General features: G+C 34.3%; 1 protein-coding gene across 3 annotated transcripts in view; it reads right to left on the bottom strand.

Moving 5' to 3' along the window:
• The window catches only part of AP3B1 (adaptor related protein complex 3 subunit beta 1), a 156220-nt gene that overhangs the window by 44811 nt on the left and 93909 nt on the right, over nucleotides 1–17500 (bottom strand). For all 3 annotated transcript variants that reach the window (XR_005704410.2, XM_040090051.2, XM_040090050.2), the window contains exons 20-22: nucleotides 15563–15746; nucleotides 8101–8173; nucleotides 7149–7255 (exon numbers count right to left, since the gene is read on the bottom strand). Coding sequence is in view for 2 of the 3 variants with exons in the window: in XM_040090051.2 (XP_039945985.1) it covers nucleotides 7149–7255; nucleotides 8101–8173; nucleotides 15563–15746 (364 nt within the window). In the remaining variant the exon portion in view is untranslated. The remainder of the gene's footprint in view (nucleotides 1–7148; nucleotides 7256–8100; nucleotides 8174–15562; nucleotides 15747–17500) is intronic.

Raw genomic sequence — 17500 nt, forward strand, 5'->3', positions numbered from 1 at the left:
ACTATGCTGCACAGAATCTTCATGTTAAAGTACCACAATTAAGAACAGAGAAATGCAGTTCACTTATTACAGAACCTTTTCAGGAAGTTGGTTTTTTCTAATTCTTATTGTAATTGCATTGTTCTGATCCTGTATTATAAAGGCAGCTGCTTGCCTATCATTTGTACTTTCCTCGTTAATCCTGACTCAGTGAATTAACCTTTAATTACAGCCGTTAAAATTGAAATGAGCCTCTTGTCTGGCTGGGGCTGCCCCCTTCCACTGCATGAGACTGATGAAAATTTTTAGGGTCAATGAATATGTCCCATGTCATGTCTGATAGATGCTAAAGATGTGAGGAGGTAAATGTTACCTTAGAAAGATGTGGTTGAAATTTTTAAGAGCTATTTATTGACAAAGTAACAGAAAAATTCAGCTTAGGTTACCTCTCTTTTCTGTCTGAGTTAAGAGAACATAGCACACATACAGACTCTGTTTTACACACATAACCACAACACAAATTTAAAGAGTAACTTATGGAATCATCATCATGCATCACACATGTTTGTTTTTAAACACTTGGCACCAAGCCTGCTTATGGCAGCCCTATCTTAAGGAGCACAATATATGTATTTTTCATGTTGGAAAGAAAAAGAAGCATTATTTTAAACTCTGCCATAGATCTAAGCATCTCCTTATATTAAAATTTAAAAAAAAAAAAAGTTGTATTAGTTTTAAGGACAGTACTGAATTTTAATGGAAGGCAAAAAAGATCTCCTCACAGTAGCTTATTTAATTGAGCTTCTGTTTTGCAATATCCCCACAATTGCTATTTTGGTACTTCTATTTTTAAATACAACATTTGAATTCTGGCTTATTCTTTGTAACTCAAAGACAACAAAACAGCAAAATAGCAATACAGCACTGAATCAAGTTAATCAGTGACCAGTTAATCTGGTTATTCAGAATACAATTACATTAATATACAAGTTGCTAAACACTTACACATTATATTTATATAATTATAAATAGTATCTCATTATATACATATATATATAAAAAGCAAAAATAAAGGACACATTCTGAAGAGTATCTAGAATTGAACCAGTAATTAACTAAATAAACTATATTATACATAACAGAAATATAACATACCTCTCAGACTGAGCATATGATTATTTGGTCCACTCTCTTTCATCAGAAACTTATCCCTGACTTAGAACAAACACCTTTGTTTGAACTTCCAAACAAAATTCTCCAATTTATTTCAAGAAAATAAGCCGGAGATTTTGAAGTGCAGATTTTAAGAACGAATGCATTTAATAAACATAAGATATGTATTTTTAAGGCTTAAACATTATTAAATATCAGAAATACATTTATAACTAAAGAATAGAGGTGAAATGACAAAAAAAGTGTCAAGGGAGGGGTTTTTTTCTTTCAAGCTAACATTTTTAGATGTGGAGGTAATTTCTGAAAGGACAGTATAGCTTTCAAACATCTGATAGCTACACATATTCTTTATAACCATTTTAAGAACATCCACTTATACAGCAATTTTACATGAACAAAAAAGTACGTGGGAGTCTTTATTTTGTTTCTTCTTCTAGCTTGGCAATAGTTAATAGCCGCTGATGAGCAGCTACATTCATTTGTAGAACTCTAAGTGCTTTCCCAAGGTGAGTAAGCATCATTATCCTCATTTTTCAAATGGAAAACTAAAAGATTAAGATACTCCCTCCAGATCACACAGCAAGTAGTAAGCCAAAAATAGAACTCATTCTCCATATGTAACACCCCGTTCTGTAACCACTGGACCACACTGCCTTCCCACAAGTCAGTCACATCAGTCACACCTAATCAGCCACATAGCTGAATTTTGGGCGGCATTAAGAAAAAGTTATTTTCTAACTCCTAAATTTAAGACTACACCTTTTCACTTACTTCACATGTACAAACTCTCCCCAGCACCCTACTAATATACATTGTAGAACGCGGTTTCAATTATGCCTTATGCCAGTTACAAAACTTGTAGGGCACAACAGAGACTGTTCCATATGGAAAAAAAACCCCACCTTCATAAAATTAAGCTGAAAACTGCAGAACTGCCTAATGTGCAGTTGTGGTGAGCAACTGCACAAGCAAAGTCATAAGCGTTCACAGGAATAGGATACATGTAGACTGCCTTATGGCACAGTTTCTCCCATCACCTCCCCACAACAAACTTCCCAATTTCAACCCGTATATAAAAACATGGGCTTCAGAAGTATAATGAAAACACTGAATATATAGGAAAAATGTTGTGATGAAACAGCAAAGGGACAAGACTTCTTACGGGAAGCAAAAAAACAAAAGGGCAAATGGTAAGCTATAAAAATAATATAATGCTATAATACACTTGTGTTATCTTAACACAAAACTACAAAAACTTACAATAGAAGAGAAGACGTGGCTAATATTGAAAGCTTATTTAAAAGCATCCTCTTTTGCCCAAGTAAAAATTTTTACAAGCATCCTTAAGAGGGTATGGATATACTTACAGAAATGTAAAAGTAATTATTTGAAAAACAATCGTAGTTGATCAAAATCTGCCTGAGAACAATGGGCAGAAGAGCACCATTGCTCACCAATCTGCTGCTATAGTAAGTGGTTGCACTATGTCTCTTTCATCACAATAACAATTTAATGTTTCTTCTGATGCAGCCATTCCTGAGGTAAGCACTCAGACCAGAGCTTGAATGACAAATGTATATAGTTAAAGAATAATTGCTGCTAGCAAAGGCTCCAAAAAAATAATAATAAAGTTAAGTGCATGCCAATAACTATTTGGAAGAACTACCATTTATTTCTCTACTGATCTTGAAAATTCTTAAAACACCTCATGCCAACCTTTCTTACAAACTGCATACCAGGGTAGAGCTGTTATATAACCCATTATTGCAGCCTTTGTGTTCCCAGTACTTCTAAGCAGAGATGATTCAAACAAGAAAAGAATATACTTTAGAGTCAGTCTAAAAACATGTTATAGTGGAATTACAAACAGCCTAAATGGACAAAGCCACCTAAATTAGAAGAAAGTATTCCCCTCTAAAGACTATGTCAACAACTTAGAAATAAAACACTATTTAAGGTGCTCTCCTAGTCTGAAAATACCTTCAGTTAAATATTGAGGGAGTTCATGTTTACTGTTTCTCAAGGAATTCTCTAAGTCTGTACTCAATTTAAAATTAAATGTATTTATCACCTGATTTGACAGGTCTGCAGCTTGACCTTGACTTCTGACAAAAGCTATTATTTCTTCTTCATGCATCACCACTCCAAAGAAGCTCTCAAAGTGTAGATTGGTCAAAAGTTCTTTAGAAGATATGAAACGGAAAACAAGATAATTTACTCCTCCCTTCCTAAACAGTTTCTCTGGATGGCCAAGTAGCAAAGAACAACAAAACATACCACTGGAAGCAACAACTACCATGAAAAAACACTGAACATATCGAATAAAACCTTAGTAAGTAAAGCAGTACAACTTCTACAATTATAACTTGATTCTACATGCAGAATAATTGATAATAAGTCTGAATTGCTACAACAATTTTTTTTTATAAGCACTTCCCCATTACAATAAGAGTAACCCCTCCCTTTGGTACATGCATTTTTTTTGCGGGGTTTTCCTAGCCACCCCTGAAATTTTCCCCAAGCTATTCTATTTGGGGAAGGAAAACAATCTTCTCCCCTTAAATACTCAACTAAGACCATACAGCCACACACTTTTTTCCTCATCCAGCTTCTCTCACTAGAGCTCATACAGATCTGTCAGCTCTCCCTTGCACTAATACTGTTCTGAACCATAACAGATTTCTTGCTATCAAAGTAATATTTCCTTCTCACTAATTTTATTCATAAAAGCATGTGTCATTTTTACCAGTTAATTACCCTATGCAGCATACTCAGGGGTCTCCACATTTAGGAGAGTAGTTGCTTGTACATTTTTACTATCTAAAATCCTAATCTGAAAAGAACAGGTGGTTTAGCTTTTTTTTTCTTATCAGCTGTGTGACAAGTAGGAACTGATCACTCCCCTCTTTGGCTTCTCTCTATTACTATAGCTCTCCTCTCCCTCCTCTCACCATTTCTGCTCGAAATATTAATTATTGCACCAGATTATAATCCTCCCTGTCCTTAGGACAGTCATGAGTTTTGCTTTAAATTCCTCCTTTTTCATTTGCTACCCCTGCTTTTGGGGACATCCATTTCCAGTGTTTTCCAGTAACTGCTTCACACTGACAGCTTGCAGTTTTCTCTTGCCTCCTGTTTTTCATTCACACTGCACCTTCACATATTTTTCAAAACTGCAAATTATCCATCTGAAACTCAATCAACGCCAACTGCAGTTTCCTCGAGCACTTAGTTTTGCTGTCACTTGCCTGCATACCATGAGAATCCCCACAGAAGTCCTCAGTGACCTCAGTGACCTGGTTCACTTAAACTTGAAGATGAACCACATGTACCAAGGCAGAAGCACGCACACAGATTTCCTACATTTTGCATTCAGTTGGAAGAAGGTCATCCACGAATTACAAGAGAATTTTGTTTTTCCTGGAACAAACTATAATACGCATGCATGCGTTTATATGGGGGAAATGTACTGTATGTAAACATGATGATAAAAACAAATGAGCCACAGGACACAGCATTAGATTGTGCAGTTTCTATTAAAGAATATTTTGGTTTTGTAGGTTTTGCCGTAACTGTAAAACCATTCTTGTACTTATGCTTTCTCTAACATTCAGCAGCTATGAATTTGGAAGTTAAAAGTTTTCTAAAAGCTGTATCCAATTACAGTGCTGAATCATTTGAATAATAGACTGCTTGACATATTCCAAGATAAGTGGCTGCTACATTTCTTTGATATTAGGGTCATATACTGTACTTACCTATTTTTACTCCATGCTTTCTATTGCCTAGCAATAAATTAATTTCTCACTGTTAGTTTGGCAAGTGCCCTACAGTTATGTTCATTTTCTCTCACAATGAAGGAAGAAGTTTTCTGAAGTATTTTTAGAATTAGCCATCACAGAATAAATTCAAAATACTATTTGAAGTGGCAAATTCCCACATAAAATCTTAAAAGCCAGTTTTATATTTTTATTTTTTGACAATTACCCGGTGGTGCTGAACAACATGGGATGATAGTTATCTAACTACTTGCACACACCTAAGACTTTTAAAACCATATGGATATAATTTGAAAGAATGAGTTTAACCTTAGTATTTAATTTCTGTTTCTACCTGGTGCAGAAAACTCAGCAAAGGACCTCAAGTACGTCTGCAACTATTAATGACAATGAGAGCTGAGCTTAGATCTGAAAACCGGATTAAGACAAAATCATGTAATCACTATCCAGGCAGAAACTATTAGTTCTTACATGAACTGGGTTCTTCTACAGAGCAGAAAGAATGAAGAAATGTTCCAGTTTCTTTGCTGGTTACCAGACCTCAGCAATACTACGGAGGCATTTTGCACAGTCATCATACAGAACAACTTCTGTTCTTCAGCCTACCCCTTCTAGCCCTGTTTATCTCTCTAGCTCCGTTTGTAGTTGTCTTCATAAGAATGGGGAGAAGAGTTTCAAATGAACAGTGACAACCATGATGAAAGCATGAATATGGGAGTGGAATATATGTTACGTACTGTAGACAATGAAAGGAATAAAGACATTGGCAAGCAGGGGCACCTAAGCCTCTGGCATTACAGATTACTATCTCTAATTTATCCTCAAAGGTGATAACTTTGAAGTAAACCAAAGACACCAGAGTCATTCTTAAGCTAACCCAGAGCCAGGTAAACATATGACAGCTTGTGTTTTGAGCTGTCAAAGCCATAAAGGATGGCAAAGAGGCGACTGTGTTGTGCAATCAAAGAGTAACACTGCAGCCAGCTGTTGTTAAACGCAGGCTTGCCACTGAACACTGTATACTGCTCTACAAAATAACACAGAAGAGAATTTCTGGTATTCTCAGACTGTGTGATACATCGATGACTATACACCACTTGTAGTGACTGCATAACCATGGATTGTTACTGGCCTGCCTGAAATTTACATTACATGCCAATTCTCTTAGATAAGGCTAATATCCAACAAATTAACTGAGTCTGCCATTTCAACACCAAATCTTGAGGCTTGTAAACATGAAACAATCATAAGCAAAGGTCTTCTATTTCTTGAGTCAAATCACTCATGTAGCTCCTTTACTTAACAAATGTTTGATGTTGCAAACTACTGTTTCCTGTGGCAGCACAAAATAGGTTACCACCGACTATTAAAGTTGCAGCACAGGTTCTAGATACCAACATCACTAGAAACAAGGGTAGGTTAAAAAAATGCCTGTTTCTCTGGTATTTTGTCTGGTCACTTCCATCCATTTTCACAAGGATATGTACCCTATGTTATATCACTGCAACTTCCATTTAAATTGCAAATATAAATTGGACACAGACAAAACACTAAAAAGAACCCAAGTGTAAGAGAACAAACTACTATCCTTTCCCACAATAAAGAACACTCTGTACCTCCATGAGTTTGCTAACCTTAATTACACCTATAGTTTTGAGATTCCCTAATGGAAAGTGCTACAAAGCACTAACAGAATGAATCATGACATATACTGATACACCACTGATTGTAAATCCATATCCTTTTTATTTGCACCCAGGGGCTATGTTTCATATATTTATGAAAAATTACTTCCAAGTAGCAAAATGTCATGATTGGAAGCATGTATGGTAAACAAACAGACTGAGTATCAGCAAGTATGTGATATTCTTGTAGTTTATTTTTGAAAGTGCAGCAAATCAATTATTTGAAAGAACTCTAGTTTGGATACTTTATTTCTGAATTAAAGTTTCCCTGAGGCGAAGAAAAGGACAATTTGAAAGAGAAGGTTAAAAGTCCTTGAAGGCAACCCTGTCAGACATGCAACATTCATACTTTTCTCCACATTTCAGAATGAAATTACAGACCAAAAAATGCTACCAGACTTGCATGTAAATCGTAACTTCATTTAAGATTTTTATTGGTGAAAGAACTTTAAAAAAAACACCTTAATGATGGCCTCAAAACAAGTGAAATGCTTAAACTGAAATGCACCCTCCCTTTTTAAAGGCTACTTACATCAATGACTGATGAACTCGACAGACTTAATCCCTCTAGGTCTGCTGCTAAACTTGGGGATAGAACAGCTGCTGTAGGAACTGCCACAGGAGTTGTTACAGGACAGACTAGAATCAAAAGGGCAAGATACTTAAATTGAAAAACAGTTTAAGATACTGAGAAAGACAATGATTTTTTTTCACGGCACAAAAAAGGTTTTATGTCCTCATCTACATGTTATATTCTTGTATATATGTTTCTAAATATAAGATTACCTCTTCAGACACATAGCCCCAATACTCAGAACAAGCAATGAAAATACAACTCTGCAAGTACAGACCATGTGATTTACTCTAAAAGTATTTTCTCCTCCTTTCTCATTTTTCCTCTGTTTTATCCTTCAGTTTGATACATACTGAATATGCTACATATATGTAGCACTTTTTAATTTACAGGCTACATGCAATGTACATGTTAATATAAATTCTGATGTGCTACACCTATAGAAGTAAACTTTCAGAAGGGTACTACAAGCTTAGCAAAGACAAGCGCCAGCTCTCTCTTACCCTTACAAGAGTACCATTGCACACTGTTCTTCAGAAATGTGATTTTTAGCATCTTAACATAATAGCATAATTGGCTCACAGATTGCACAAGTGTTGTACAAATAACATCCATTATTACCTGAGAAAATAAGCCCACTTTAATAGAAAACAAGTCCAGACACATACAAATTCTCAAAGTAAATGTTTTATATGGTGGTAAATCCCAAATTTCAAAACAGTTTCTCAGTTATAAAACAAAATCTTGTAATAACTGTGCTTAAAAATAACTTGACAGTCTAAACATTTGTTTTGTCAGGAAACTGGTACAAAAAATTAACAGAATCAATGTTTCAGACAATTAAATTCATTGAATTAACTGAACAGAATTTACGCCTTGGGGAAAATGAGCCTTTAATCAAGATACTTACAATCATCTAAATCTAAGAGAAACATGTCTTGGTTTTTCGGAGTCTTTCTATCTTGTACTGATTTCTCTCCTTTCTGTCAAAACAGAAAAATATTTCATTTTTCATGGTATCAGCAAAAGAAAAGCATTTAATATTTTTATAATGCAAGTGCATTTATTTTACTACTTTCATGAAGCAAAATGTATCCATTTTCAGAGCTTGGCATCCAGAGAATTCACCTACTTAGAAAGATTTGTTTATATAGTTATACTGAACCAAAATTCCACAACTGAATTTCTGTAGCCCCTGTATTCATTTAATATTAATCACTGTTGCTACATAGAAAACACTTGGATACTTCTGTTGAGACCATTTAAAAAAAAAAAAAAAAAGCTGCTATCTCTTTGAGACAAAAGATTTGGTAGTAACATTTCTGTTTTCATATGAAAAACAGGTCAAAATTGATTCAATAAGAAATACAGTGTTATTTGCACTTATCTAGGAGCATGGAATTCTGTCCAATTATCTACTGGGATTTTTTTAACAGAAAGTTAATTTTTATCAACAAAAAAGTTTCAGTTTTTAGCCTTGAGATGAGTTCTAATAATAAGAATTGGCTGTACTTTAAGTAAAGACTAGAGAACCAACAATCCCAGTATCCTGACAGAGTATTTCAACAAAATTTGCTGCAATACCTAAATAAAAAGTTCTGCGCTAATCTCGTCAATGTTGGCCATACCTACCGTGTATGTCTAGAATTCAGCGTGTTACAGCTCAGTACAGACTGCCAAGAGGGTGTTTTAGGGTAAAGTACTGATTTTCAGATGTAGCCAGAACCTTTGTGTATCAAAGAGCTTTGACATCCTGCTGTTCCTACCCACGCTAATGCACATTTCATTTGTGTCAGCTGAAGAATTTCTTCTACCACCATCCTCTCTGGCTCACATAACAAGCAGAAGGCTCTGACATTTTTTTATATGTTTATATGTTTTTAAATGTTAACTGCCTTCAGACTTTAAGACATTGCTCACTCCCCAAGTTATTGTAAGTAATTTAAATGTAGTCTTTCCAGGAGTCACACTTTCTAGTTTACGTGTTTCCTTCTAAACAGTACATGACAACCAAATACATATACAAATATGATTATTTTACCACTTCTAATAAAGTATCAGGTCTAAATAAATCAGTAGATCTCTCTATGCCCATCTAGGCCTTCATTTCTTGACCATTTCAGACACTCAGGATACAAATTTCTAGAAGAGCTCGGAGTCAACGCAACAGCTAGAACCACTTTAACTGGCACCACATAATAAAATGACACTTCTTTTCTCAAGGTGCACCCATTCCCTTTCTTCCAGTCTCTCAGCTTCACAGTCAGTTGCAAACAAATGATAATACTGAATTTATTTTTTTTTTTTTAATTTTGCAAGAAATTGTATGGTTCCCTCCAAAGAACATGAAAGAAAATAGCCAATGTTCTTGCTGTTTGAAGCCATTGATGTTAGCGACTACCAGGTTTGATCTTAGGCATGACGACACCACCTATCATGTTCTTCGTCTAAATACCATGGCTCAAACAAACACTGGTCACTTACATGACCCCTACAGATATGCTTCAGGTATTCTGGGAGAAGAATCATCTTGTGCATGGAAAAGAACAGGAGCCACTGTCTTAAAAGTTATTTTAACATCACCATACTTTGATGGTCCTTATCACTATGGTATTTTGAATGTTCTACAACTGCTGATTAATCTGAAACCTAAAACTCCTTTGGACAAAGGAAGTATTATGAAATAGCTTTAAAATGATGCTGAAGTTATACAGTTTCTTATATGTTTTGTCCAGAATTAGTGAGGCACTCTTGCAAAACCAACTTTCTTGAATTCCATTCTGCTCACAACTACCAGGCTTTTCTTTTGAGATGTGTTTATTAACAACTCACTTAGCTTGTTTTGGCTACTTCTATTTTTAATCTGTGAAATAAGGACAAATAGTGTACTTCATAAGCTACAAGTTCTACTTAAATTACTCATGTCAGAGACACAATTTTGTCACAATTTTGTGACAATCGTTCTCATTAATTCCGAGCCACGTTATAGCATCATTTGGTGAATATTTAGCCCTGAATCTTGGGTTTAGCTGTTATTTCCAGCACTTTTACTACATCACAACTTTTTCCCTAAACTAGAAAATCTTCGGAAACCAAAACAGATTAAAGGAGAATTCAGTTAAACAAAAGGCAAATATATAAAAAAATATCCGCAATTTCTGAACTCTTTCGCCCTCTGCCCCCATTTATCCATAATATACAGTTCTACCTCCAACCATTGAAGTTCAAAGCTACAGCTTTATATTTGCTAAATATTTCCACAGAGATGGGATGTCTCCATCTCCTTGTATTATGCAGCCAATTAAAAGTGTCAAAAAATGGCTCAATCCACACAAGAGCCATGCAAGGATAAGAATTTAATATGCTTCAGTACAAGTTTCTAGAAAATTTTGGGTCACTGCAAAAGAATTTGTTTACTGAAGACAACTATGATAGGCATTCAAAGTCATAAATAATACCAAAAGTACACTTCAGTCTGCTTTTTCTGTAACAAGTACATAAAATACACATGATGATGTGTACTTATATAACGTGAAATCCATCCCTGCACTGATATTACTTTGAATCTACCACATTAAAAATATTTAAAAATGGGAAAAAGTCCTTCAAGAGAATTTACTTCTTATGCTTCCAAATAAAATGGTCCTAAAATAAGGCACAAGTAAAAAAATTACTGAATCAATGTATGGCAAGGAAAACTTTCAAATGATACACTTATCAGAAGACTGTATTTAAGTGTATCAGTTAACAATAAAGAACAAGCAAACAAACAATTCCACCTAACAGCAGGTAAAAAATGCACAAACCTGACCCTACCATGTGGAAAATGTAAAATCAAGAACTAATTAAATCAAGATAAAGCTAATGTTTCAGTGTGATCGTGTCTTACTTACAACTACAACTGAGTGTCCAAGCTTAAGAAAATACTGGGCTACTCATATATGTGTTTGGGCGCTATATATACACAAAAACATGCAAATATTTTCATGCTTAAATGTTTTTCTACATATGGGCATGGACATTAATTGTGTGTAATTCTGTAGAAAGCACCAAAGAAATGTATTTATGTGGGTCCTGCCTAATACAAACATGATTATTTTTATTTTGTTTTTTCCAATAAAAGAAAATTGATTGGCTATCTATGACCAATAAATAGCCAATGACTGCAAATATTTTGATTGAGTAAAAAAAGCTTTGCATTTGAAATCAAGACAATAAAAAGGTTCTGATGTGTCTGACATTTCTCTGTAACACAATTTTTCTTCTTTTTTTTTCTTAAAACTAAGCCTACAATATAACCCAAACAGTTTTCTACCAAGAAAGCCCACTATGGGAAAAGCAGAATATTAAACAAAGAAGTTAAGGTATATTCCATCAAACATTTCTCCATTTGCAATTCATCTTGGTAATAGAGATAGAACCTGGTAAATGCATATAGGACTTGAAGCAGGAGATTTCTCTTGCTCAATGCATAATTCATGTGCTCCGCCTGCAAAGTGTGTAAAATGAGAATTTCACACCGCAGCATGAGCCATGGAGCTGCAGAGAAAAGGCAGATGAAATCATATTCTGCTGTGCGAATTTTATTTCTTATCCTCCCAATATTTATACAAAACCATCACTGACAATCCAAATGCATTGACAGATCACCCACTGTTTCCATTGTGTTAGCACTTGAAAGGAGATCAGGCAGAAAGATAGACAATTTGTTTTTGTATATTTTTTAAATAGTGGATCAGGTTTTTAACAGCTGAGTGACTGTATTATACTTGTAGAAGGAGGTCAACAGTAGCTGATTTTAAAATCCCACTGTAGAGACACCTACTTATACATGCATCATCCTCAAATCTGCATTTTGGCTCTACAGTATTTATGCTTACAGTATAAAATGTATCGGAACACCTCAAACTATCCATATCTCAAAATTATATAAAAGACTGCAGTACAAGAGAATGACTTTTCTATTCACTGCAGCTCAATTACAGTGAACACAACAGCTTTTTCAAAACAATTTGTCAGGAGAGAAAATACTAAACCATTAATAATATATTCAGGGAAAGAATCTGAATTTTTTGTAGTGTATTTTAATGCCAGTAAGTGCATGGATATATGTAGAAATTAAGCTCCATTGTGAATGTAATAAAACCTTTTTTATTATGAAAATTTTGCAGAACATGGCAATGGCACCCAACACAATATATATCGAATGGTAAACATCAGCCAGAACATCAGCGATGTAACATAGTTCATAATGTGTGGCAAAATGAGAAACCATAAAAATAGAGCTCACTAACCACAACTTCTTTTATTAATATGTATTTCAGAAAATCGTTTTCAGTTTTACTGAAAAGGAAATCCTAATGAATAATCTCCCCATATAGACTGACCAAATTAAGAACACACGACAGCAGAAAAACATAAGGAATGTCTTTTCTGATGACAAACTATCAGAATAAAGCATGCACTTCTGAGAGCCTGGCAGGAACCATCTGTTTCTTGGGCGGTCTGAAAAATAAGTCAGGACGGAAACAGAAAAATATATATGTATGGTTCTTTTAAAATGTACCTTACACACAAGGGGTCTATATATAAGACTTCAATCTTCTTTAACGTTTGTTAAAAATTGTTTTTTCTTTCCAGCTTGGAAGGTGTTATCTAGGTTACCATCGGTCACCTTCATCTATCATTATAGGGCTCAAAACCAGTTTCTCTCATAAAAACCTATTAAGCTAGTTAGTGTAGCAATCACCTTTAATAAAAAAATACTTGTGATTCTCTTCCCCCACCTCCTTATCTAATTACATGTCTAAAAATAAACAAGTAGTAGAAACACCCGAATGGAGGCATTGAACATGGTTTAAGTGGAAACTACCTTCAAGGTTCCAGGGATTAACATCATCTACTGCAAATAGTCCTCCCTTTTTCAGGACATTAAATTAACTACCTCTGTTCCTTTACATATGACCATTGCTGTTTACAATTCATCAGCCATAGTTTGTTGCCCTTATATTAAATGCGCCAATTTCTAAATGAAAAAGCATTTAAGGAACATCTAGTTTCTGCACAGTGAGCTCAGTGCTGTCTCTTCTTTCCAGTAATCTCCTTGCTACTTTTCTTGCCACCATGCACATAAACCCACTGCTATCTGTTTTAATGTCTTTTGTGATGTTTGAAAGCTTTGCAATTTTTCCCCTCTATCCTTTGACTCTACTCTTATCAACTCTTCTGTCAACTGTTTAAAAAAACTTCTTGTTCCTAACACATTTCCTTTTAGGTGCTTCTTAATCAAGTAAGACTCCAGAACTACTGCAATATTCTTTCTCCTCTCTTGAAATCCAAGACCTTGACAACTTTTCATTGACTTCAACAATTCAATCTCAAGCCTCTTGGACATTCCAGCTCTCATATTCAGTGTATTTGACTTCACACATTCTGCTGTTTTAAAATACAAAAAGCTTCTTTATGCTAGTAGTTCTCACATATCCTGTGAAAGAACCAAATAGTTTAGAAAACTGTAGTGAAAGAAAATATCAGCACAGTGTCAATATCCTGAGAAAACTGGAAAACGCAGCAGAGAGAAGATAGTATAGTTTGAACATAGCTTTGCACTGCCTGCTCAGAACCAAGCGGAGTACGTATTACTTTCTGGTGAAAAAGTACCATGCTGATTTGAGAAGCTGCAAACTGTTACAATTAATTCATGTCCTATCTAGTATCAAAGCAGTTTATTCTGAGAGGATTTAAGTTGTATTTTTTGTGCTACCAATTTTTGGCAAGATCCAGTTTGGCTGCTCTAGAAGAAAAAACCTTTGACACAGGTGTATTATCCAACGTGTTATCTGGACAGGAAACAATGATCAAACCATGGAAACACATCTCTGTTTCTCAAGCAATACAGCCTCACTTCATCTTTTGTTCTACTTGGTTGAAGACGGGAACAGATTAAAAGTTAATGTCACAACTTAAGGAGTTCTTAGGCAGGCCTACGAAGTTACAAAGCAAAGATCATGAACAATATGAGTTAAAGGAATTAATTAAAGTAAGTACACATCTCAACAGCTTAATCAAGTAACAGCCTTCTCTCCTAACTGGTCAAAACACACCTATCCACCAGCTTCAAAAATTGCCAGAAATGCAACAAAGGATGTCTGTTTTGACTATTCTGCCATCTATATAGGAGTCCTAACCGAAAGGGCTTAGCTTGATTTAAAATGCATTAGTTTTACTTGATTTTCAATATCACGTATTGGTATTAAAATGGAAACTTCTACGCTACAATTCTACCCTTCAACACTTTTTTTGTAAAAATAGGGAAAGAAATGCACAGGAAGTACTTGATAACAGAAGAGTAAGTGTCATAAATTCATTTATTCTTCTTCCTGAACAGATTTTGCAAAATGTTCCTCGTTTATTTATTTTTAAATGAAAGGCAGGTGGTTAAACAGTAACCGATTCATGCTAATAGCATGTATAGTTAGTCCTATAATGCTAGTTTGAGTATAGTGAACTTTTTTAAGCTCTTTTTCTTCAATAAGGTAAGCAATTAAGTCTTAACTGGCACATGAATGGCTCTGTTGCACATTTGCATCTTCACATATTTTGAAACTAATAAAAAATCATGTATTCTAAAGCTTGCTATTTCATACCTGTTTTAAGAAAGCTAACTGAATTTGCAGTAACAGAACTCTTCATATCAAGCACAGACAGCACGTAAAATTTGATTGCTCATTAGGAATATTAATGCTACTAATCTATACATACATCTGAGTTATAGAATCATTAACTGCACTATTCTCAATTTTAACAGAAAAAACTAAGGTAAGAGTTCTATTAGAACATCTTCAAACAGTTAAGAAACAACGTACTAACATCTGGTTCTTGGTTTTCTTTCCTCTCATACCCAGGCACTATAGCTATACTTTAAGATTCCATTTTAAAAAAATAACCATCAACATCCATGTATTATGTTTCACCAGTTCAACAATAACCTAAAAATTAAATTAAAAAACAATCAATTTTATTTTAAAAGATTAATGGATTATTGGAAAAAAAATATTAGGTTCTGTGTATAAAAAATAATTAGATTCTATTCTTCTTCATCTATACGGAGTAAAAATAATATAAAACTATAAACTGACATAGGGTTTTTTGTTACAAAAATGCTCTTGCTTAAGCTACAAAACAACCTTTGGACCGGTCTCTCGATGAAAAGTAAAATTTTTTTTTCATATAAACTTTTTTTTTCATAAATTCTGGATCCTTTTAGGTATTCATAAAACTACTACTTTTTCATTCTGACAGAAAGAAACATGGCTGGATGGTTAGCTACACATTTTCATATTTTATAGAGGTTTCAAAAAAACATACTTTACCTTACTAATCTTACTAGAGGTGGCATTTCTAGGTTTTCCAGACTCAGAGTCACTTTTAGAGTCAGATTCTGACTTGGAGCCTGAAGAACTTTCTTCTGATGAAGTGTCCTCTGTATCAGAGGAACTGGATGTGCTTCTCTTTCTGGAAATTCCCTCTGCTTTCTTTTTAACATCCTCTGAATCACTATTTAAAAAAAATTGTTAATAGACATGTAAAACCACCAAAGGAATCTGCTTAGGCAAAATCCTAGAACAGCATTTCAAAGTTTTATTAAATGAAAACTCAGCTATGAATGAAGTAGTTTATTTACGGCTGCAAAAAACTGTTCTATTATACTACACAGTACACTGTCACATGCAGTCTAAACCAGCGAAACAGCCAAACAAAATGTGAACATATGAAATATTAAAAACATTATTTGTATGCATCAAGCTTGTGACATTACAAAAAGAAGTGTAGCCACTCTTTTAAATAAACGTGTTTTCTTAGTATTCCACCTATGATGAACAGAATGTTGGTGTAGCATCTTTTCGTACAGTAATGCTGTTTAAAAAAAATCAGGGAATTTAGTTTATTCCTTTGCTAATTCTTCTAAACAAAACTGCACCACCTAGAAATAAGATCTATTATGTCTACAAACAGCTCAACCCATTAAAGTGTTTATACACAAGAGCTGTTATATTCCTACACCTTTGGTCACACTGAATGCCTTACAGCTTCAGACACAGTGTTCTTCACACACTGAAGTTCCGTTCACCCTACCAATACTGGATTATATTGGTCTCTGTTAACAGCTACTGAATATTATCTGCCTTGATCACATCTAATAATACTTTAAATAGCAATTAGTAGATTACCCTTTTGTCTCAGGGGGAGTTACTACCACAGGAAATGAAAATTGTTTTCTAATAGTTATCATGGAGCAGAAAAATTAATATGGCATATAGAAAAAAACCCCTCTGTTCCTGGATATGCAAACAACCATTTTGTACTTCTAAATCAGGTGTTTCATACACTACCTGATTCAGCTCCCTTCCCAAGACAATAAATTGGTTATTGAAGTGCTTGAAGGGTAACAAGGTCAACAATAATTAAACAAATCCAGACCACTCAACTATTAAGAGTCCCTTTGGACTCATATTAAATTGTTGCACAATTTTTCTTCTCTTTAGGAGCAGTACAAAAGAATGTACTATGCTGCATCACTGCTTGAGATTGCAATGTTCTTAGATGAAAAAAATACAGAGAAGGAGAAATGAAAATCTAACATGACTGAGATCAAAACAGTTAGTCTTCTTCCTCTCAAGAACTTCCTATGACTGAATTGCCTAAATAAAATTTAATTAAAAAAAAATTAAAATAAATAACATTTAGGCCATGCCTACCCATGTAACTGAACCTAGAACTACCTCCTCAAATTTTAGTCAAAAGCATAAAGCAGTAAATTTGAAGCTTGCAAAGCTAAAAATGGAACAGTAGTACAGTTCAGAAAACAGTGTAATGTAGCATAACTGATTGTTAAAATCACAGTGAAAAATAGGTACTGAAAAGTATGTTTCAATATGACAACATTTAAAAACTCGTTTGAGGTCAATGACTTAAACAAAAATTTACTACCATATACTGTTCTAAGTTTCTTCATGACAACAGAATTATCTGTATTTCATTCACTACCATTCAACAGTAGCTGTAGTTGCATTAACAAATAAGTTGCTGTGAACCCATTATATAAATGAAGTTGTTTTTCAATAATTTATCTTTAGTTTAGCTTTAAAACTGGATTTGAAGATTAAAAATGGTACTTCACTGCACATCAGCCAGTTTTGATGGGTAATAATTGTTTATCTTGCTGCTTAAAATTTCAGATGTTATTCTAATGAAAAGAATTTACTGGTAACTAGCTTTTTAACTTTGTGATGATGAAAAGCTTGTATTAA

Source organism: Hirundo rustica, chromosome Z (assembly GCF_015227805.2).
Source record: "Hirundo rustica isolate bHirRus1 chromosome Z, bHirRus1.pri.v3, whole genome shotgun sequence".
NCBI lineage: Eukaryota > Metazoa > Chordata > Aves > Passeriformes > Hirundinidae > Hirundo > Hirundo rustica.